At 34.9% G+C, this 24,635-nt stretch overlaps 2 protein-coding genes across 2 annotated transcripts in view; one reads left to right on the top strand and one right to left on the bottom strand.

The window, feature by feature from the left end:
- Positions 1 to 5,543, top strand: part of LOC143915891 (monocarboxylate transporter 2-like) — a 258,485-nt gene extending 252,942 nt beyond the window's left edge. The window contains exons 11-13 of the mRNA XM_077436713.1: positions 4,321 to 4,495; positions 4,574 to 4,726; positions 4,873 to 5,543. Coding sequence (XP_077292839.1) covers positions 4,321 to 4,495; positions 4,574 to 4,726; positions 4,873 to 5,543 — 999 coding nt within the window. The remainder of the gene's footprint in view (positions 1 to 4,320; positions 4,496 to 4,573; positions 4,727 to 4,872) is intronic.
- A 1,850-nt stretch (positions 5,544 to 7,393) lies between these two features.
- Positions 7,394 to 23,319, bottom strand: Pino (protein pinocchio). The gene is made up of 4 exons (XM_077436143.1): positions 23,125 to 23,319; positions 18,086 to 18,152; positions 10,499 to 10,778; positions 7,394 to 8,766 (listed from the first exon to the last, which is right to left on the bottom strand). Exons 1-4 carry the CDS (start codon positions 23,261 to 23,263, stop codon positions 8,575 to 8,577), a joined length of 678 nt encoding a protein of 225 aa, XP_077292269.1. The 5' UTR covers positions 23,264 to 23,319; the 3' UTR covers positions 7,394 to 8,574.
- Positions 23,320 to 24,635: the final 1,316 nt, after the last annotated feature.

Below are 24,635 nucleotides of genomic sequence, written 5' to 3'. Positions count from 1 at the left end.
TAACTGTTTGAATTTCAGCATGTACGAAAGACGAGATATTTATGGGGTTGCGCAGATGACATTTCGATGTACATTGATGATTGGCAGTTCTTAAAATTGAGTTAGATCTTTCTGGCATGCAGCGAAATGAGCATGCGGGCGCTTGGTTTGCAATCGTTTGCAGCGCAGGGTTCTGCTTGATACGTTTCGGTGACATGTACTGCTGTATAATATTTTATTTTTATTTTTTATTTTTACAAATCAATATACACTCGCCATTACAGATTTGCTCCAATGCGCCGGGTGTACGTTAACGAAATACAGAATACATAAACAATCAAAAATCAGAAATACAGCAATACATACATATACAATCAGAATATATAGCATATAACAATTAATCAGAAATAATAATCATAGAGACATCTATGGATTATTTTTAGATTTTTTTTGTATACAATTTTTATACATATAATAAATACGAAATTATAGAGATGTCTATAGAGATGTCTATAGAGATATCTATAGATTTCAGATTACTGTGTATAATTATTACAAATTATACACAGGCAGATTTTGTGACAACAGGATTAGATCTAATACTAATTTTCAGGAACCGTTTCAGCAATGATCAGATAAAATTGGCAAACTCTGATAGAGAAACGATCGATTTGGAGTCACAAAACCCCCAAATCTAACCAGCAGTGGCGAGGACTCGAACCTTTGATCTCAGTGATGCTAAATATATACGCTACCACTAAGCCAAACTGCTGGCTATATATGAATAGATCTTTTCGGTTACTGCTGTTGAAGATACGCCACGTACACATGACGGAACATATAAATGTGCCCATATAGAAGTTTTTCTATATAGAAGTTTTGAGCTGAACTGGTATGCACGAACCTTTAGTGGTAGAGAATGTTGCAAAACGAATATGACATGAAGTCGCCTCATTTTCTTGTTCCCAACTTTACAAAGAATCTCAAAATATTAACTTAAAACATGTGTATCATCTAATATATAATTTCGAAAGAGAATTTGTATCTATGTATGTAACCATGTAAGGTTTGGGTGTTGAATCTGACGTTAAATTTAATTTAAAAAAAAAAAAACAAATTAATATTCAAATAAATTTAAATAAAATAAAACTATTCAAATAAATTTAATAAAATGTTAACTATTAGATTACTCATATTTAAACGGTTTATATTACAAATACCGAGCGAAGCCGAGTAAAACCACTAGTATTATATACATATGTATATGTAGAACCGCTCAAAAATTTTCAAACACAACGTACTGAACCAGAAATAAGGGAAGGAATTCAAATATCAAGTCTGAGTATATTACAATATTAGGTTGAAAATTCAATCAAAAAGGCCAAATATAAAAAAGCTCCAGGAAAGGATTTTATTCCTGTAGAATTATTAAAATTATTGGATGAAGAAGGCATTCGAATACTGACGAAACTTCTCAATCAAATACATATATGAAGCTGGTAAAATCTCTCAAGAATGGTTGCAGTCGACATTTATTCCCGTGCCAAAAAAAATAAGCCAATCGGCTACAATGACTATAAATTAATGAAGTTTAATGAGCCATACCCTTAAAATACTTCTCAAAAGCATCCAAGAAAGAATAAGGTGTAAGTGCGAAAGCATGATGAGCAATTCACAGTTTGTATTCAGAGGAGGATTGGGAACAAGAGAAGCGTTGTTCTGCATGAACGTACTACTACAAAAGTGGAGGGAATTCAAAAAGAGGATATATGTACATACGTCTGTTTCGTCGACTTCGAAAAGGCATTCGATAGAGTGGAACGTGACAGATTAATCCATGCACTAAACCACACTGGGATAGATGCAAAGGATATCGCCCTTTTGAAGAACCTATACTGGAATCAATCTGCTGTCGTGAAGGTCGAACACTTCGAAAAGGTAGACATTCTTCGAGGGATACGGCAGAGATGTGTACTGTCACCCATGCTCTTCAATCTGCATTTGAAAATGGTGTTCAACCAGGCAATCGATAGTCGAATAGGAGTTAGAATATGCGGCGAAATTATAAATAATATCCGTTTCGCTGATGACACGGCAATATTGACTGAGAGTGCCTGCAATCAAGCATGTCAAAAATGGGGTCTGTCTATTAATATCAAAAAGACAAAATCAATGGTCATACGTAAATAAACTTCGCGACCCCAAATATCGCCTTCTACAAACAATCGTAGAGGGGAAAATAGAAGGCAAACGGTGGCTTGGAAGAAAGAAGTTCTCTTGGCTCCGGAACGTCAGGTCATGGATGGGACTCGGACCCGAAAAGTTATATACAATCCAACAAGGATTAAAAATGATATGAAACTCGCCATCAATTCATTTAAAATTCTTTAGTAGGTACGTTCAAACGGGTCTACCTCACGGGCCGGAATGTGAAATGCCGGAAAACGCAAATATCGGAAGGCAAAGATCGAAAATCGAAAGATCTTAAGCCGAAAGATCAAAAAAAAAAGGGTGCATGGTAAACGGTACATACTCACGTATATACTCACTTAATTTGCGCGAGCAGGATACAACAGGAACAAGAGGAACAGACTTTTCCTCCCGTATTCTGCGCCCGCACATTAATTAAGCATAAGATCTTTCGATTTTCGATCTTTGCCTTCCGATATTTGCGTTTTCCGGCATTTCACATTCCGGCCCGTCACGGAGACCGCGTTCAAACCTCCTGTTCAAATTTTGACAGGTCATGAACTGGTTCTTGGAAAATTTTGTTCGTATTAGAGCTCAAACTTTAAGCCCAACTTTCAACTTGACATAATGACCTTCATTATTGACAGTAAATACCTACTTTCACCTTCAACTTTACATAGACGTATGTTATTGAGATATAATAAAGCTTGCTTACGAGCAAGCCTTATTATATCTGCAGAGTTTAATCCTGATCCAGCAAAAGATAGCTAACGCATCATCTACATGAATTATATGTAGATTGTTGAATCAATAGGCAATACTGGAAAGGTCGTCTGAAATTTTTGTATCCAATGGAAATTCGGAATTTATGTGGGGTCGATTTTGAAATTATTATAATCCTACACGTTCGGATTGTGTTCTGCGTTGACGAGGGACAGCAAAACGACACGTAGGAACAAAGGATCTGCATTAGTGCGAGAACCCTAGTCCCCAGTTCGAGAGGGTGTCCTGTTTTAAGCCTGGGACTCGTCGTCGTGTCGTCGTCTGGCAGATTGACAGCGAATTTATCGCACTCTGACGACATTCCATGTTTTCGGGGGGTAATTCAATCGAAATGTGTATGTATGTACCTATACATACATACGTATAATACGCACGGTATAATATGCCCTAGTTGAGGTGTTGCCGTGTTCCAATTAGCGTGTGTCGCCACAAAGGAAGCCCAGCATCCGCTTAGATCTATTCTTCGCGTGCATTTCACCAGTGAATAGAAAATATATCACTATATCTACATATACGTACATACATTGGTATGTGGTTCTCTATCTGTGACCAACGACGTTCAAGAGGTTCTCCAATTCTAAAGTCGAGATAGGCCACTCTGGTAGAATTACGAGCACAGTGGGTAGAAGGAAGCTGCCGTAGAATCCAGAATAAATCTTCTCTTCTTTCCGATCCAGCCTTTCTATTATATTAATCGTCGGTATGATTCAATAGAATTTCTGGCTGGAGGAATAAATCACTCGGCGTCTTTATAAATCGTGAACGTGAACTGGGTGATTTATCGGATGTTTGAAATTAGTGAAAGTGCTGTTTTTATCAATTCCCATTCGTATGAAATAAATAAATGGGTTATATTTGAAGTTTTGGGCTAATTAATTTATTTCGTTTAATTTGAATTTACCGCAAAATACAGAGACATCTATTTATTTGTAGAAAACTATTTTAGCAATGGTTTTTATATTGACTTAATTACGTACAAGCTTTTTGTATTTTAAAGCTTTTTATAATAACACATAGATGTCTATAGTATTTATATATTAAATATAATAAAATTAATAATCTTTATTATATTTATAATAATCAATAAAGTAATACACATTTTTAAAGTTTATTATAATAATACTATAAAATTATTAAATTAAAAATTTATGAATTTAATTTTTGGGTTAGTGTATTCCTGAAAAAATTATTTAATTTCAATAATTCTTAGATTGATTCAAATCGAAATTTAAAAATTACATTTTAAAATGTTAATATTACTCAATGAATTTTTCGTCTACACAATTCTAATATTTAAAAAACATTAGAAATAATGTTTATTAAGATTTGCTTTCAAATTGCTAATATGATCAATATTATTAATTACAGGCACTACAAGGATACAAAGAAGGGTTGGAAGACAGTGCCCTAGTACTGTTGCAAACGTTCCTCGGCTTTGCTACGGCATTGGGCTGTGTCGGCTTCGGGTTGGTCATCGTCAGACCAAGCAGCCAATGTCTCATATCTCGACAGTATCTCGCACAGGCCGCCATGCTTGGAATCGGTGAGAAACCAACAAATCAGTTGCTAATTTCAAATGGGATATACAATTAATGATTATTTTATTGTTATATTTTTTCAGGACTTTCACTTTTAGCGTTAAGCAGTGTTCAAGGATACCACGGCTACGTTTTATTCGTATGGCTGTATGGATTGTGTCTCGGTGGATTCTTATACTCGGTGAAGATGCTCACTATGGAGCGAGTACGAGCTAGACACTTCACTAGAGCTTGGGGTAATTACTTTTTCATTTACATTAAAAAACACAGAAAATTTTCCTGTAGAATTTTTATTATAATTATGCAATTTGGGACAATTGTATTCACCTATTCACATACATATACATACATAGCTGGTTACAAAAGATTGTTTCAATTTCAGGTTTCGTTCAAGGTGCTAAAGCAATACCGGTGATATTAGGCGTGCCGATGACAGGCTATATCAATCAGCAGAGTCCACGGGCAGGCTACTACTTCTCCTTCGCCACGACTATAATCGGTGCAATTCTGTTATTCTTTGTCGGGTTTTCGAAACGCCCTGAGACGGGAAACTCAATCAACTCGAACATGACCGCCGCGACTCTAACCAACGGAGACTGCATATGTCCGGGTATGTCACCGCAGATGCAACGGTTCAACAACAATTACAACCACTGCGGCCCCCCCGTCAACTATGGACACTACTCGCACCCGGTTCCAATCTACTCTCATCCCTTTTACAGTCACCCCCATCTGCATCATCCGCACGGATACGGCCACCTGCAGAATGGACTGCCAAAGTCTTTGTCGTTCGCAGCACCTCTAGATTATCAGCACGAAGGCAACTATGTAAGTTGCATGTCTGATGAACCAAACTGCATATATAATTGCATGAGGTCCCCGTACCACTGCCGACACGCTTACAACAGAGGTCTTCGTCCGTCGAAGAGTGTTCCAGAGGGCTTAGCCCGGTGCGATGCCAACTGGGCCCGCGGTGGATCTTGCAGAAGCTCGTGTCGGAGACCAATCATAAGAAATGTTCAAGTTATTGAACAGATCACCACTTCGGTCTGATAAATTTTATTATTATTATATTATTATTGGAATCAATGTTATTTTAGCATCGATCGTGTTCAGTAGTTAGTTAGGTATATTAAACATATACATTTAAGTGGATACTGATGACGAGATTTGCCTGCAGGCAAATCTGCAGTAATTTGTCTGTCGTTGTTATTTCATGGCGACTGGCAACTTGTTGGTCAACAAATAAGCCTTTGCAACACAACACAATAGATCGAATGATCCTATTTGAATCCATCGCTGTCTTTTGAGTATTTAAAATATTACAAAAACTTTGGGTACATCAAATTTCGTAGCTGGGAGACCTTACTACAGACTTATATATATACATATCTGCTGGCAAATCTCTCCATCAATGTCCACTTTTAGAGTGGCCCTCATTTTGCAGAAAAAAAGAGATTTTTAAATATTTCAAGAAGTATAAATAACAGTCACATAGTCCAATTTATTATTTGAGGCATGTAGAAAAACTATAAAATGTAATTCTTTTCTTTTCCTCAATTTTAGAAAAATTAGACAATGCGATTTTTATCATGAGAAATGTATGTACTTATAGGAATATCAAAAATATCATTTATTTTCATCAAAGTAAGGGTCATTCCATTATACATATAATATTAATTATTTATTATATTATATTAAAAAAAAACTGTAATCATTGAAACTGAGAAAGCGTGCAATTCTGAAATATTTAATTGTATAAATTGTATTTGTAATTATTTATTGTATAATATTATATAAAATAATATTAATAAAATGAGTGATTAAATTAAAACGATAGAAAAAAAATTCATTAAACTATTACATGGTTGTGCCAAATATGGTAAGGAATCAGATTTCTTAAATCTAAACCTCTTTTGTTGATCTCACTTTTTTTTACAATTTACTTTCTAAAACTATCAAATTTAATTTCCAATCTACTACGTTATAGCAATCATTGTGAATTTTCTAAAATATGTACTTTTAAATCAAGTGTTTAGATTTTTGTTATGTATATCTGATGACGTACTTCAATTGTAAAAGAAGAATTTAATTGTAATAATAAAAATTGTTAATAAAATTAATTAAAAATTAATAAAAGACTATATAAAAAATTATAAAATAAATTAATAAATAATTAAATTAATAAAATAAAAAACAATTAAAATTGTGAACAAATCCGCGCTACATTCATGTATGACTGGTTGTATATGTACATCATATTATATTAAATAAAAATTAATCTTATTTATTTTCAATTACATATTGCATCATGTCTTCTGACGCTGAATATTATAAATAAATGGTATAATCGAATTCTACAATAATAATTAAATAAATATGTACTACAAAATATGTATGTGCATACAATATGCAGACTCTTCTTCTAATATGCAGATTAATTCAGATATTTTTAACTATGTATTTACGATTTTATTGGAAACACGTATCAATCAATACTCCCCATATCATGCATTGGTGCCCTTTTCATTTGTGTAATAAATTTAGGTGACGACTTTGACCACTATTTTTTTAATCTTTCCATTCTTCATATATAATTAAAAAAAATCCAAAGAAACCGTTTTGAATCTTTCGATATTTTATTTGCGTTGATGTTTATTTACTTATATCTATATATGAAAATGTTTGTTGATACATTAAAAAAATATATCTTTAAGTATGTAAATGTTACCTTTCATCAAATATGTAGTATTATTATTATAAAAAGATAAATATAACGTTTTAATTTGTTTGGTGTGCAGAGCAAATTTTAAATTTGCTTTACTGTTTTGATTGTTGACTTTATTTGTTGATTATTTTAGGAAAATTTAAAAAAAAATAAAGCAATAATATTTTTTACAGCATCTTTTATTCTACACAAACCATTCGCCCGAAATGAAACACGTGAAATTGTTTTTTAAAATAAATTTATTTATTCAATAAGCTATAAAATGATATTAAATACTTAACGAAATCGAAAAGGGAAACATCGGGAATATGTACTTTAAGTATTTGCATAATTGGAATTTGAATAATACAATTAAAATCATTAAACATCTAACAGCATCAAAAAAATGTTTTTTTTTTTAAGAATTCCATATATGTACACAGAGAAATGTTATAATAACATTTCTCTGTATGTACATATATAAAAATCCATTATTTATATATCAGAATTAGGCTTATATCGTACATGCCAAGATTTTTTAACGAAATATATCAATGCTTCCATCACCACCGAGCTTTGCCCAGTTTGGAGAATATCAAAATTTCAATTAAAAAACTATCATAGACAGTACAGACAAAATTTGCTCCCTTTGCCAGCAATAACTTACAGTAAAAAAATAACACTCAATTCAAAAAGGAAATCTGTCATGTAACATAAAAAAGAATGCTTAAAATAAGTTAAAACCACTTTTAAATAAAATCTATCTATGTATGTATTTTAAATGCTTCAAAAGAACTACATATACTTCAATATACATACATATATTCAAAATTGATTTTGTTCTGATTCCACATTGAAATACTGCAATAATTTTATAAAATATGTTTAAGTACAAATAACCGAATACACATAACCTAAGTCTAACATAATTTACAACTAAAATATAAGTCTCAGGCAAGTGTCGATTTATAATAGTTAACTTTTCAATCATTACAAAATAAAAAGTACCATACCATTGACATTAGCCATATAATAATATCAGATCTATTACATTCCAATGAATTTTCGTTGATTTAGTACATCAAAATTTATGAAATCATCGATATTTTCCAATACCGGATAACGAGTAATACTTCATCAATCATAATATATATTATGTATGTATGTAAACCGGACTACTGTGGTTTTGAACGTTCAACTTAAAGCAAATATCACTCGTTACGAAACAAAACTGTTACAAAAAAGGCCGATACGAAATATTACAAATTTTCATCATTCCATAGGACGACTATTAGAACAATTCATGCACACGTCTAAAATGCAAATTTAAAAACTTAAAGTTTAGCTAAATATAATTCTTTAAAAGCTGAAATGGCGTCACGACGGTCGCTGTTGAGTGGAGAGCTTTTCAAGACGCTGACAAAGGTCTCGGGCGAGCCGTGCTGCAGCACTGCATCCAGGGGGTAACGCTTGACAGCCGGAGATGGCCGCGGGGAAAGTCTGGTAGGCCGTCGGACGATCAGACAACTTGCAAACTCCTTGCCAGCGAGCTTTAGAGCTGGCGTGAGACTGAAAAGAAAACGCACAGAGATTATTTACACGTCTATTTGCATTAACCGTTTGCCCGCGGCCGTCTTCTATGGAAGCTTTGCGCGACAAGTCTGTAGCGCGGCTGTCTTCCATAGAATTTCTGAACTTTGCACGGGATTTTGAGCCTTATACGCGCCTATTTCAACTGTTTTAAGGTTCAAAATTGGTTGAATATATTACTGAGAGTTGAATGCCATCCATTCAATTTGCTTAAAATGAATATATACCAGTTAAGATTAGTTTTTTGTGGAACCATACTAAAACCTCGTTTATGTGACGTCACGTCTTCATACAATTATGAAGAATGATTATTTGACAATTAATCCAAAACTACGAGATATATTATGTATTTTATTGTTTAAAATAATACTTTATGTGTTAATTAAAATATCTGGTTACTTGAGTAAATATTAAAATCTGTATTTAAGGTCGAAAACTCGATTGCCAAATTCGCGAAAAAGGTGCTGCGTACAGGGCTTGTTCGCTATATTTATAGCCGCGGGCGAAGGGTTAATACTTGAGTTATTAAAAACGTTAATGAACGTTATGAAAACAAAAACATCGATTTCAATATTTATAAACAAGCCTATCCCAAGGATTCTGCCAGGACAGATACCCAAAAAACCAGTACTAATGGTCACCTTAATTTATATGTATATATGAAGTTGTTAGAACTATCTGTACATAACAGCCTACAATACTAGTTGGAAATAATCGATATGATTCATTCAAGTCTAGGTAAATTCTAAAGATTTCAACACATAATGAGTAGATCGAAGAGTCATCTAAGTTTGATCGTAGACTTCTTTTCAAAATAAGTTATTGAGAAATTAAATCTTTTCTTCCATATATTCTTGTGAAGTAAATCTAAATATCTGCATACTACATAGATAGTGTCCAAGAGAATGCAAATCAAAGAAAGCCGAATAAAGAAGGAGCTGAATATGATGCTACTTATTTATGAAAAAGCAACGGGTAAAATTTTACTTTTAAATCGTAGTAAATTTTAAGCACGGAACGGAAGTAGAAGGATGAGCCGAGAATTTATTTGAATATGTAAATTTATTATAAGGCTGGCTATGGAAAAACTCCCTGCTCATATTGAGTCCATCTCGTTCCACCAACTTGCAATATCTCAAGACTCGTTTTCCCAACTCTTTCAGTGTATTTCGTCGTCGAGTTTGGATATATACAAAAAGGCATATACGAAAATGTTTTACATAGTGAAATACTTCTTTGACGAGATAAACATTAACTAAGCAAACGAAAAGTTGAGAAAACTAGTCTTGAGATATTACAAGATGGTTCAACGGAGCGCACCGGCTCATATTGTATAGTCTTAAGCTAGTTGACATATCCTAATTCTACTAATAAAACAAATCTTTCCATACTACATATATGTACATATTTTGAATTCTGATCACAAATTGCAAGATTCGTCTTTCAACTAACTGATATAGTTGTCTGGGCAACAAAACTAGTAGATAGTAAGTAGGTGGCAGGTCTTTCAAGGACTCAAAATGTTTATATTAAATGAACCTTTTAATGCCTTTCTACAAACACAATTATTTGTGTCAAATCGCTAGCTACAATACAGGTAGGTAGATAGGTAGCGATATCTACTAGCATTTATCACCCAGTCTGTAGTCTCTTAATTAAAGTCTTATAATTTCTAATGAGAATGTTTAGATACTGTGAGCTATAAACATACCACGGTGAAGTCTCTCTTCCACATTTCCCCGCAGGCAGAGGCCTCGCAAAGTGGGCATGGACGCATCAAGGCATATCCTCCGCACTCGTCGCAATCCAAAGACACATGCTGCTGAGACCAGTTAACTCCGCAGGTGAAGCAAGAGTTGATCTGGGTGTGTAGGTCTTCAATAGTCAGAACGGCTTCGTACGAGCATCCTTGCGAACGGGGTTCTTCCATCGGCGGTTGGAAGCCGCCTTGGGACTCCAGAGACGCGTTGCTCATACTCCGAGGACTGATACTGAAACAAAATTAAGTCGTGATTAATTCACATGCATATGCAGAATCGTTTTACACAATGGTCTATTCAAATTGTCACTTAAGACACTCCTGAACGATAAGCTGAACCAATTGGATGTGCCAGACACTCCTGAATGTCGTACGAGTATTATGTAGTTACCGGAGATAAATGTGTGATGCATCAAATATATGCCGAAGCATATTAGCATCATAAGAGATCTAGTTTTACGGTCGATCGGTTCTGGTTGCAACCATTTCCGTGGTTATTTTTCGAAATGTCATGATTGATATAATAAATATATTTTTTCAATACAAAAACTTTATTTTAAAAAAATAAGATTTCTAGATTTGATTGATTTTTTTTTTTTGGGCCAAGAATATATTTTTTTAATCGCATTTTTTGTACATTAACCATTATACAGTGTATATCATCTCCAATATTTATGCTATAACTGTATAGATTTAAATATACCCGTGCTTCGAGTATATTTAAATAAATTTAGAATATGTACAGAGGTAAGCAGATTTTAAGCTCATATAGTAATAATATATATAAAAACGGACTCGATGTATGTGGGTATGTGCCGAACCGTGGAGACACAGCCAATCAGTGGTCGAGGAGACGCGGGGAAGTGGGGGGTGGGGGGGTGGGGGTAGAGCGTCATGTGACGTCAGGCCGAGCAAAGACAGGCATGTGCGACGTCAGGCCGAGCGACGGGTGACACACACATACACGAAGACACACACATTCATTAATTATTTCGAACGGGTTGGATTGGTGAGCGTGTAATGCGCGCACTTTTTACGATTAATATAACTTACCTTACATTATATTTATATATAACATATAACTTTATTTTAATTCAATTCCTTTCCAAAACCACCAATTGAAATCAACGGGCACAACGCCAGTTATATATTACAAAAAACGGAAGGGGTGTATGTGGGTGGGGGTGTGTGGGTGTGCAGTGAGTGCATCAACAAGTAGGAGATTTCAAAAAACAAAATTTTAGAATTATCTTGAGTTATTATAGGTGTACAACATCGGTTGCGACTTTGGTTCCGAATGCGAGAATTGTTGTTGTTTGTTATTACTATTATATATAATACATACAAATAACTTTATTTTAATTAATGTATCAATTCCTTTTCCGAAACCACGCGTTGAAACATCAACGGGCACAACACTAGTAGTTATGTATATAATAAATCTTTACCATTTGAATAGGTAGCATCTAAATATAAAACCAATACTCGTTTAAGCATTGACATTTTAACACAAAAATAGACACCAAACAGGAAATATACTACTCAATATGTATATTTAGAAAGAATCAAAAGTACAAAAAAATAAAATAAAATACTAAAAAAAAATTACTCATCGAATAAAGCAATAGGCGACTACTTTTTTAAAATTAGTTTCAGATTGCCGATAGCTGTTATCTAATTTATACTTAATAAGATTAGGCACCAAGGGATCAATAAAATGACCTTTGCTATCGTAATCACGCGTGTTAGTCAGGTGACCTACTGCAGCACTTTTTGTGTCATATTACGCGTGGTTTTGGGCATATTGACAGATTCGAGAACCATTATATAGTGTATAAGGTTCAAATTAGGTCAAAAACCAAAGTATGCGTAGATTGTCGTGTCTGGTATCGAATTGCACCGCCAGTGCAATCACAAAGGAACCAAAAGCAAACGAACGACCCACATACCTGACTTCACAGCGACCCAACACGATACCACAAGACAAAGACCTAGACCCCAAAAACGAAGAGCTACGACGTAACAAAGATTAGTGGCTGCTTCTAATGATCCCTTCCAACACGTCAACCCTTTCCAAAATGCATTATAATCTAAGAGATGCTTCTAAATGATGACAGCATATTGATACCAAACAAAATACGTACAGCGACATACAAAACGCTACATGAGCAGTGCATCAAAATCAGTTGGTGGTTAGGCTTTTCGACGTGGATTAGCCCAGAGATTGGAGGAATGAAATGATAGCAGATGATAGAGACTTTCAAACTATTAAAAGAATCTGTCTATTTTATAGACTAAATTTTCTACTTCAAATAAGGCAAAGGCTTAAACCAAAAAAAAAAAACAGAATTATAAACAGAACGCCCCACCCGAATCTTTTCCAAGATTGTCCCAACGTCTTATCAGGTCTTTCCAGATAAACCTGTCTTGTGTCGTTTACTTTACTACTGGAACCTGCTCCTACCGGAATCCCAACTTTTCACAAATCAAGCTCGTTTGTTTCTTCCAACCCCTTTCGAATCATCCTAACTGTCTTTAAGATTTGGTTGAAGTCTCAACGCCTTACTCAGGTATTTCCAGGTGAACAAGCCTTATTCTTCAGACCCCTATTGGGTTGCTACAAAAAACCTTCATCTGTATCCTATTCAACAACCTTTCAATAACGTGAGCCAGTCAACAGCTCAAGATTAGTGGATCAATATCCGGATACCATTGCTTTGTATTTAATCCCACATAGTACACAAGCGCCTTGAGAAATCCCATTTCCACCGCCAGTAGATATGATATTCCAGAACTGAAGTCCATGTCTTAGTACAATGAGCAAACTTTGTACTTGCTCATTCTTGTATTCTGACTGAACCACTTTTTTGGATCAAAATACATTCCAATTCCTCTCCCATATAAGCAATTTTCATAAGAAATCGTTGTCAAACGAAATGGCGAACAGCAAGGAACCTTCAAGATGCAAATGGCTAATCAATATTACCAGATGCAAATAGGCGAGACCATAATAAAATCAGAGATCCAGTGAACCGTTCATATCCTTGAGCGATGTTATGTCACACCACTGATCAATATGCACATTGTGCAATCGAGGTACAAAGCTTTAAATTATGTATACTTATTACTATATTATACGCCCGCTTGCTATCACTAGTTTTGATTTTCAAGGTTGGCTTGTTGAATTTTTGGTTCATTTCCTGATTGATAAATAATATGGTGAGAGTAGTTTATCATAAACAAAAAACAAAAATAATGAATATAAAACTGGTATGTATGTACATATGTAGTAGCATTCTTTTCCTTATCCATTTAACCTTGCCATCGGCTATACTTACGTAACTACACGTGTAAATTACATAATAGAAGTTAGCTACCATATTGAGTACTTTGACCCAGGGCTATATTCTCATATACTTAAGTACAAATTTTAAGCTTATACACGATGCAAGAAGTAATCTGGGTAAATAGACAAGTACACATAAGTTACGATAAAGTTGAAAGTTGCTAAGCACATTTCACCAGTAGTGGGGGGGGGGCGAGTAGACCGCGCGTGAATTCACTGACTTGACTCAACTGACACTGACGTTGACAGATAAATCTAATAATAATATAAATGACTTTGGGCGCCATAGTGTTGAAAGATTTCGGTATGGCTATCGCCATACTAAATTAATTTCCGCTACAGTCGTCTTTGGTGTGCATTGTGCATGTCAATCAGACATACATCAAACACCAAACACGACTGTGGCGGAAACTAATTAGTATGGCGATAGCCATACCGCAATCTTACAACACTTTGACGCCTAAATCCACTTATATTATTATTACATTTCTCTGGGCACTGCTAGTTAACACGTGATGGTGAAATGAGAGTATATGTAACTTGTAGAGTATATGACGGTGGATATTTATGGATACAGCTTTATTACAGCCACCAAACAAGTAACAGTTAACGTTACAGACAACCTAAGCATATATTCACGTTCACGAACATCTTTGAGCGAAAGCACACAGCGATGAACGTGGCATATGGTTACTTTTAGATAGTTTTAGACGTGCGAAAAAATGTGGCGTGTCTTGCACAGATTCAGTACGCACCGTCCCAAAATCACCCCCTCAATTGTTTTCGGTAAAATTGTATCCTTGTATTTATCCTTGCTTGAAAGTGATTGACAACGATATATCCCATAGTAGGAGACACTCACCCACACCGGGGAGCCAAGTACACAACGTGCCGTTCTTCCCTGTTTGTTTTTGTGTGTTTTCGCCCTTATACGTTCATAGTCACGCGTTCCTAGATATAACCAGCAGCCTGGACTAATGGTAAGCACATTATGCTTTCGAACAGTGGTCACGGTTCGATTCTAACTAGTAGCTGTTCGCCTGAACTTAGTTTATGATTCCAGTTCGATCATTTCCATTCAGAGTTTGCCAATTTTTCTGATTTTCATTGAAAGGGTCACTGTAAATGGCATTTCCTTTCTAATCTCTCTTGCAAATCTCAAGTTATTCAGCATATTGAGGCTCGCCAATTTCTATAATAAAATGCTGCAAAAATGTATCCATAGATGTCACTGTGGATCATATTTGTATGAATTCGCATTGTATAAAAACGCTTGTATTAATTGTATTGTATCTGCATTAGTACACTTGTCGCTTTGGAGCCATCTGTAAAGGCGAGTGTATACATATGTTCGATTGAAATAAAACAATACCTTAAGGTCTGACCGCACTATACGGCCGTCGACTGTTGCAGCACGACACAACACGGCAAAGTTGATACAAAAGGCAACTCTGTCGCGTGACGCGTAGTGCGTTATATCTCATACAATTTCATACAAACAATATTTGGCCGCACGCTGCCGTTCGTGTCGCAGACGCATAGTGCGGTCAGACCTTTATACACATATTTACATATAATAGCGACCGTCAAAGGAGTACAAGGCGCTGCCCGAACCAATCCTAATCGCGGCCACAAATACACCTGTTGTGACTTCGAATTCCGGGAATTGATACTCGTATGGACTCATTCGATACGAAGATCGTGGTGAGTACTCGTTTTTTAGTCATAACTCGTTTCCACGACGCGTCTAGTCATGCCGTCATCACGTGTAGATTTCGCCACGTGATGTTGTGAAAAATTTACATGACCATTATGCATCGGAAGGTCTATCAAAAATGGGTTTTTGTTGTGAAGAGAGCTCGTTGCGCAAAACCCACGAGATTCGTGGCCTTTGTCCGTGCGTTTCTACAACACTGACACCGTTCGGACCAGTCTTCCAAAGACTGATTGATGGCTAGTTTCAAATATGCTCAATGGTATTTGCATACGAAGTATTGATTTTGCACGTTTCCTTTACTATAAAATCGAAAAGTGAACGTCTCATTGAAGGCGTGACCCTATGTACATATTATATTTGTGTGTATTTAGTGTACAAGTGCTGACCTTTTCTTTTCTAAGCTATATTGTTATGACAAAACACTTAGCAATTGGGTGTAACAAATTTCTTAAACGGCTACAGAGAAATAATAATTGTATCATACATATATATATAATATCGCTATTCTGTGTGTCTGTGTATCTGCGATAACGCTCAGCGTACTATAATTAAAGCCTGGACCCAGAGCGCGCCATTCATTGTAAATGCATTGTTAAAGGTTTGCCGAACCTTTTTCACAAAGCATTTACAACAATTGAACAATGAGCGGCGCGCTTTGGGTCCGTACTCTAACTATAATAGTCGTTTCGATTAGACATACATATGTACGTCACAGCCAAAACACTGCCAACAAATTGTACGAATGTAATAACTAAAGAAAAAAACTTCTATATATACTGTTTGCTACCAATGTTTCTTCTAAGCTAATATACGGCGCTAAGTCTCGGAGTATTTATTATATAATTTTTTTTAAACATACATATGCTCAACTAAACGCTCCTGTTTCACGATGCATAATTGCATTCCTAAACACTCCTAAGTGCAGTAGCGCAATTAGAGCCTCAACAAAACGGTACAAAATGGCAGCGATTCGATTCAAATTAGAAACATCAACAAATGATGCAACTAATGTGACAGTGCGCAACCCGAAATGTGCAAAACTTTGCAATTTCCAGACGATAACGCTGAGAAAAACCTTGATACAAGCGAAAACTTCTTATCAAACACGCAACAGTCTTGTGATAAAACACTGTGACGGAATTTGACAAAGATATGCAGACATAATAAAAAAATATAATAATAAATAATAAACAGACTTTGATCGAACAGTTGAGGAGAAGGAAGAGGTACGATAATGATCACACAAAAAAGCGGATGCTGTGCGAAATTGATAGCAATTACATATGAATACATTTTCTCACGAACAGAAATATCAACAACAAAAAAAAGTTTGAGCATTGAAAATATTTCGTATGTGTTTTAAATTATAGACGTTAAATATGAAATTGTACAGACAAAAAATTAATAATATATTCAGTTTTTTGCCTCAACTACAACATACAAGATTCGTTTGGGGAAATAACATTTTGTTTAATCAATTATCATGATTAAAATTATTCCACGGTAGTAATGAGCCCATTGTATAAAAAAATTAAATCAATTATTTAGTTACAAATAATATGAAAAACAAAAAAGAGAGAACATGTAATATTTGTAATTTATTTCCGAACCTATGTAAGCCACAAAATATTTACAAATTCGTAAGAACGATGCAAAAAAATCTAATTATTTTTAGTTGTACATTATTTTATATAATAAAATATGGCAATTTGGTATAAAAACCGCCGACTACTATTTTTAGTGTTTTGGGCACAAATTTCAACACTATATTCGAAAACAGTGGGTTCGAAAGAGTACAGATTTTACTGTATTAGTTGGCCGGTACAAAAAAAGTTTAAATTTCACAGACCAATGGTATAATTTTAGTAAATAGATAAAAGTACAACTTTTATTATTCAGTAGTATTTTGATTGCATTGCTCTCATTTTCACTTCAATTTTCTACTTATCAACATATTATTGTATATGTTGATTGATTCAAGTAGTATTATGTAAACAAACCATTGCAAATATATACATATGTATATATAATATAAAAATATATATGCACACTTATAACAGGGCTGGCATATTTCAATAACTAAATTGGAGAAATGAATAGAAAAAAAATTTCAATACCTTTCGGAAGACACCTTCATGGAAGATTATTTCTATATAAATATACTTGCATTGATAATAATTTTCATATAAACAAAATAGAAGTGCGTATAAGCAGTCAGCAAAATCGGCAAGGAAGATTTAAGTATCGAACAAAAGACACCTATCAATATGCAACACACCATAATCATTTTCCAAACAAGACTACAAGATGGTAGCAATGGAATCGTCGATGATCGTACCCAATTACAATCTCAATGTAATTGAAATTCTAATGAGACGACAAATGGCACACACATTCAATTGAAATGTTCGTCTACAAATATTAGCAAGGTGATTGAAACACCTCACTGATCAGTCATCAATCAAAAAATACTCACTGGTCCAACGATGAGTTGATTTCAGCAGGACGAGCGCTCGCTATCGACATGGTGGTGTTGTGAAAACCTGAAACGAATATAAAAATGATGATTAATAATCAAATCACTGCATATTCGATTACCACAATTTCTCTTAGAAGTACAATGCGAGTGTTGATTTCACTTTTACAGTGTGCACTTGTTACATTACGGGCGAGCAGTGCATTTTTTTGTAATAAAATGTAATAATTGGTCGTAATTGGCAGAGTTGTCTGCGAAAACTTAGCACAATGGATGTGGAAAAAAGAAGAAACTGGGTTAAGATGCCATTAGCAGTTTGAAAATCAGGCCGACTCTACAAACGATTGCTAAATGAAATTCAAAAAAAATAAATAATAACTGTGGTGATGTTACACCGCATACAGAAAGAATGACATGCATCGAGTTACAAAACTTAACCGAAGAGTATTGAAATATAAAAATGCTTATACAAATGGCATGTTACCTGTAATGTTGTATTGAATGTAAAAAATAAATTTGTAAATTGAGCATCAAATATTTGCATACATATTACCAGGATACATACATATGTAGATTGTACATTTTAATTTATAAAATTGTAATAAAAAGAACAAAAAAGCCATGAACTTGGGATGTTGAATGTTTTGTTACTGTTATTTTTTACTATTGTAATGATTTTGACATTGAAGGTTAAAATTTTTTTTAAATAAAGCTTTCAATTTTTTTTCAATAAAGAAATATTATTTCATTATAACATATTATTATGTTATTACTAGTCATATACATTAAATTAAAATGCAGTTAAAACAATACTCCTATGGACAGGGCCGCTGAGAGGGGGGGGAGAAGCTGGGTTTAAAGTTCCCGGGCCCGGACTACTTGAGGGGCCACGTGTTGGGATGTTCCACTGATCGATATTGATATTTTATATTATTCTACATAAAATACATATATTTCTTTAATACTAAATGTTTATTATTTTTGATCCGCACATTCTTTGTGATGTGAAATCGTACTTGTTATACCATACTTTCTTATTCGATTATTTCAAAAAATAACATTTAACATACAGGTATTTTTCTAATTATAGATTTTTTGCATACACTCGAAGTTGTCAATGTTTTCTTTTTAACTAAAGTTAAATCCAACAAACGACATAAGAAAACTTTAATAATTTGTAATTCAATTACTCATCGTTGTTGTCAATATTATCATTATCATTGTCAATGTTATCATACAGACCCGATAGAACATATTCATATGGAAACCATTCTATTGCAAGTAATAAATTCGTACTAGTCACCAATAACAAAATGCGCATATAAATGAAATGTAGTTTCGGACAAACAAAAAAACACAGTATAAAACTTGTTTTCGTCGATTTGATTCCATCGGGGATTTACCGCACATTCTTTGACAAGTCGCGTGATTTAACATTTAGTAAACACAAAAAGAGAATGTAAATTTGTTTGCATCTGGAAATATCAGTTAAAAAAACAGCATCAATTTTGATAACTAATCTTAGGCGGTCGATGAATGCTTTTCAATTAACAATAGACCGCTCCATTGGTATTCAAAGTAAGACAGCAAAAGAACATGGTTTTTCTAAGAAATTGACAATAGTGAATAATTTTTTGTGCGAAAAGCATCCTTCTAACGTCCATCTTTGTTGATAACATATTAAAGAAAAAAGACTAAATTAAATCTACTATGTATGTTCAAACATTATATCGTCAGTATACATACTTATGAAAAGTTTGTTTGTTTTGAGAGAATCGATTTTTTCAAAAATCAATTAGTTTGAAGCTCTCTATTTTGTGACCTAAATCATTATTCATTTTTTGACATAAAAAATTCAAATTCAAAACGTCTTTTTTTGACATTTTCTGCCAGTATATCGACGATATATGTATTTTATTTACCTACCCTAACTACGACAAAAAAAAACCAATCCTGTTACCCACTTAATTTTGTAAAAATTGATAACTTTTATCCTCATTTATAAATATTAGGGTATTGTTTTAATCCAAACGGTCAATAACTGGAATTTTATATTGTTTTGATTTAACCTAAGAACGATTCGAGCATAATCAATTTTTACAAACGTTGTCAATCAATTTGAGCATTTCAAACGCAAATTTGATAACAAAGCGGGCACGGTCGTCCCGCGACAGGACTATGGCCAAACAAACGGCCCAACGCCAATTTCAAAAGCGGCACTCGTCGCGTTTCGCGCAATTTCGAATCTTCAAAACACTCGCGCGCAATTCCACCTGTAATTTTTTTCCAAGACGAAATAGAAAGTAGCCGTCGAGAAAACGACTTAACGGTAAAAACGACCGAAGCACTGACACCACTCACCGTTGTAAATACTCGTGTGTATGTATGCGTGCAAATGGGGAAGCTCGTTGAACCGTCGGGGCTTTTATTGGTCGCGGTGCATTCCACGTTCTACGTTCCACGTTCCACGTTTCACGATCGGCGGGATGAGATGCACCGGATCGATACCTTGCGATTCCCTGGGTTTGTTGTGTCGGTAGAGTTGGGTCCGCGGAAAGCGAGCGGTTCACTTCGAGAGCGGAGTGCGGGGTTTGTTTTCAGGTGGAAGGAAGCGGAAGTGAGCGAGGAGCGTGGAGCGAGAAAGAGTCGGTAAAGCAGAGCGCGAACTGAGCGACGACCGGGACGAGCCGCAGACGCTGCTAGAATGACGCAGGCCGCTCCAACCGATTCCACTCAAACCCAAACACGGCTCGAGCAGCGATCGCAAACCGCAAACCGTGAGTGCCCTGCGATCATTCGAATGTATCGCTACGCCCGTTTCAAGCATTCCGACATTTTGGTCGTTGTCATTTCAAATGGCGAATCGACGGTTATGTCATAACTATCAAATTACCAACTATAGCACCGTTGCCAAAATTTCTTAGATATCGCGCATAAATTTCATTTCATTTATCAAGTCACGAATGGCCTGGTGAACACGGTTGACAAAAAGAGAATTTTTCAAATTCACGAAGTGATAAAATCACCCATAGCTAGCTAATGTTTCTTCTCAATTCATCTCTGAAGAGATATAAACGCGAACGTGAACTACCCTGTTGGTGGCGTCGAAGATAATAAAGTATAATATAATTGTCAGTAGTGGCTCGTGAGATGGGCTGCAGAGATTATTCAGGCTGTAGTAGCTCGTTGTGATCGAATGAAAAGAAAAATAACTTGAATATGTACTATACTGGGAGGTTTCGCAGCCCCGCAGCCCATTTGGACGACAAAACTAGCATGCATTTTTACTGTACTGGGAGTACTGCAGCCCTGCAGCAGAATGCACGAGCCGCCACTGATAATTGTATGTCAGTGCATGCACATTAGCTTGTCAGACTGGCAGTCAGCCGGCCTTACACCCTATGGCGCCCTCGAGCAATTTTTTCTAAGCGCCGCTCGAAAATTGTGACAGTATTTTGTGACATTGTAGACCGGAGATAAGTTTCAATTTAAGTTTCGCCTTTGGCACTCTAACATAGATCTAGAATATACTAGATCCACCCTCACGTGTTATACTTGTCTCCCTTTTGGCGCATGCACAGTTTCTCTTAGTAGGTAGGTAGGTAGGTACCACTGCGTCGTAGGGAAAAAAACCCAACTTCCCCGGTAGTTAAACCCCCCGCACCCCTCAGTTAGTGAAGACAAGATCTCCGACCAAAATAACACGTCTGGGCCCATCTAGTGTATTATACATCAATGCACTAATCTAAATTTTTTTAGGGTCTTTGGCGCCCTAATTTTAAATTTTAAAGCGCCTTCGGTGCATGGAGGGGGGCCCCAACATACTCGGCACCTTCGGGCGCCGCCCGACCTAGCCCCCCCCCCCCCTAAAACCGGCACTGCTGGCGATCAGGGGTGTCATTTCAGCTTTTCCCAGAAGGGGGGCCAAATTTTTGACCAGTAAGGAATGACTATTTTTTTTAATATAATACACCCCGTATTATATTAAAAAAAATAGTGTATGAATTTTAACTTTTTTTCCAGTAATAGAAAAACAATCCTATTCAATAATTGATTTCGTAGGATAAACGAGTTTTACAAATATCTTTCAAAGCAAGCCAAACAACAAAACAAAATATATTTAGGAATTGACCTTTTTTTTCTGGGAGAAATCGCGTGTTTATACTTGACAGTCTTCTAAAGAATTTATATATTCTAATTTTGTTGACATAGTATTTTAATTCAAATTCATAATAATACATTTGACAACGTGAATAGTCCCGTTCCAATCTAGGGGGAAATGACGCCTCTGCTGACAATGTCAGTTTACGTGACATCGTGTGTAGCTAAATAAGATTTCAATATTATATATATGTAGATTAAGGTGACCATTTTACATATTTATAGGCTACTATTTGTTTTACCCGTCTTCGCTCAGGATTTGTAATATAAACAGCTTAAACGTGGCGAATCTAATAGTAAATATTAATTTGTTTTTTTATTAAATTTTTCGAATTACGAATTAAGACCTCACATTCATATTGTAGTTACCAACAACTTGTCAGGTACACGGTTTCTACCACTTAGGATGATTAGGTCATTTTAGTTTGCATATTATATTTACCATTTATCCATTGCACTCGGCAGTATACGCTTGAGACCAACATACATACATATGTCTGTCAACCATTTATACAGAAGGCTTGAAAATCAACCTTTTATTAAATAACCCCCTTATCTCTAATTTTTATATAATCCCCTAAAAGACTATCCCCATCAATATATTATATATTTTTATATATTATTTCATAAATTCTAAAGAAAAAAATGAGTCACTCGTAATAATTTTCAATGATATCATATTTTGCATCCTTGAACCAACCAGTTTGCCGCTACACTTCTACGAATCTACGAGCAAGTAGTCGTAGCGACGAATTTTTAAATGCTTTCGCTTTTAAAATGAAATCGCAGATGACGTCACCGATAATTAAATATTTCAGATGACGTCACAGCTACGTCACACACAAAATAAATTAATATACATTTATTTATTGACTTACCGATACGTTTCGCACACCATTTTCTCACATTCACTGCTTCGTGTGACGTAAATCTGCTCCCCCCTTCCATTGTCACTTTCCAAGAGCCACTAATTCCCTTAACTAATCTTTTCAGATACGAATACTTAGATTTATTCATGATTCAACCAAAACACACTTTATCACTGTTACTTTTTAACTTGCGCTTATCTTCAATTGCTTTCTTGTTTTATTTCTATCAAAAATAATCAAACATTGGAAATCAAAATGAAAAAAAACATCAAAAAGATTAAAAATCATTTATATCAATAATGTTATTTTTGTTAATGATTTAACATTAGTTCATTTCAGTCGGTTTCACAATGGAGTCATAAACTGATATGCGATACATAAATCGTGAGAGCAGGACGGAGTATTGCATTTTTAAAATTTTGAATACACAATTTTAGAACGAGATAAGAACGTCGTATTACAAAACTACATTAAATATAGACCAAGTCTTTAGAGTGTTTATAATTTTGTATTTCTAGGTCATAAAGTTTCACTATTATTAGATAGATATGGAAATATTACCATTTCAATTCAAAACAGCATAGCTCACTGATTAAGCCATTGTTTACTAATAAAGAGGTCATGGCTTAAATCCCAGTCGGATTCGAAAGATTTATTTGATTTTCTCGATAAATCTGGATGTTATTAAATCCAAATCAACCGCCTCCTGCTAGAATTTGCCGATTTACATACATATTTGTTGTGACGGATTCAATAGCCATTCTCTCGCAAATTCGGCTATTTCGAATTTGTTTCAAGCATGCACTTGCTTGCAGTTTCTTGTTAATTAATATCTGTTTCTAATAATATTTGGATATTTACACTGTTAGCTATAGTGTCGATTAAGGGTGACCTTGAAATGGCACTAAGGCATATATGAAAAAAATACATATATTTGAAATACTATGAAAAAAATGCTATTTAAATTAATTGTTACAACTTTTCAAGTATTTAGCGTTTGAAATTGCGAATGGGTGGTGTGCAGTCTTGTGAGTTTGGCTAGCTGTCATCACGTCGATGTAACAGACGATTTTGCTAAAATGTTAATGATTAAATTCATCTACAGACTACAGTTATGTCGGAGACATTTGTTCACTTAAATGACAGCTAACCTCGCGAACTACAAAATCAGCTCGCGAACACACAGCTAGTGAAACTAGTAAAAAGCTTGTAAAATAAAATAAATAAATAAAAAAAAACCTTATTAATTCACCCTGCCCTTATAACTAGCCAACTTAGTCAAGAGACAAACCAAGGTTACTAGCCAACTTAGTCGAAAGACAAACCGATCAGATTCATTTCTGAAAACGAAAAGTAAGTTTTTCAGAGAAAACTATCTACTAGTGCAAAAAAAAACCACCATGACAGACATATATGTAAATGAACCAGCATGCCATCAATGGTGGGGGGCGCGACTTGAACGAGTAGACTACGCATTGGAGGTATTTTTTTATTAATTAATTTTCAGACTTCAATATAAA

This window comes from Arctopsyche grandis, chromosome 8, assembly GCF_051622035.1.
Source record: "Arctopsyche grandis isolate Sample6627 chromosome 8, ASM5162203v2, whole genome shotgun sequence".
Lineage (NCBI taxonomy): Eukaryota > Metazoa > Arthropoda > Insecta > Trichoptera > Hydropsychidae > Arctopsyche > Arctopsyche grandis.
Note: the sequence above shows the minus strand (reverse complement) of the source record. Positions and strands in the feature narration are given on the sequence as shown.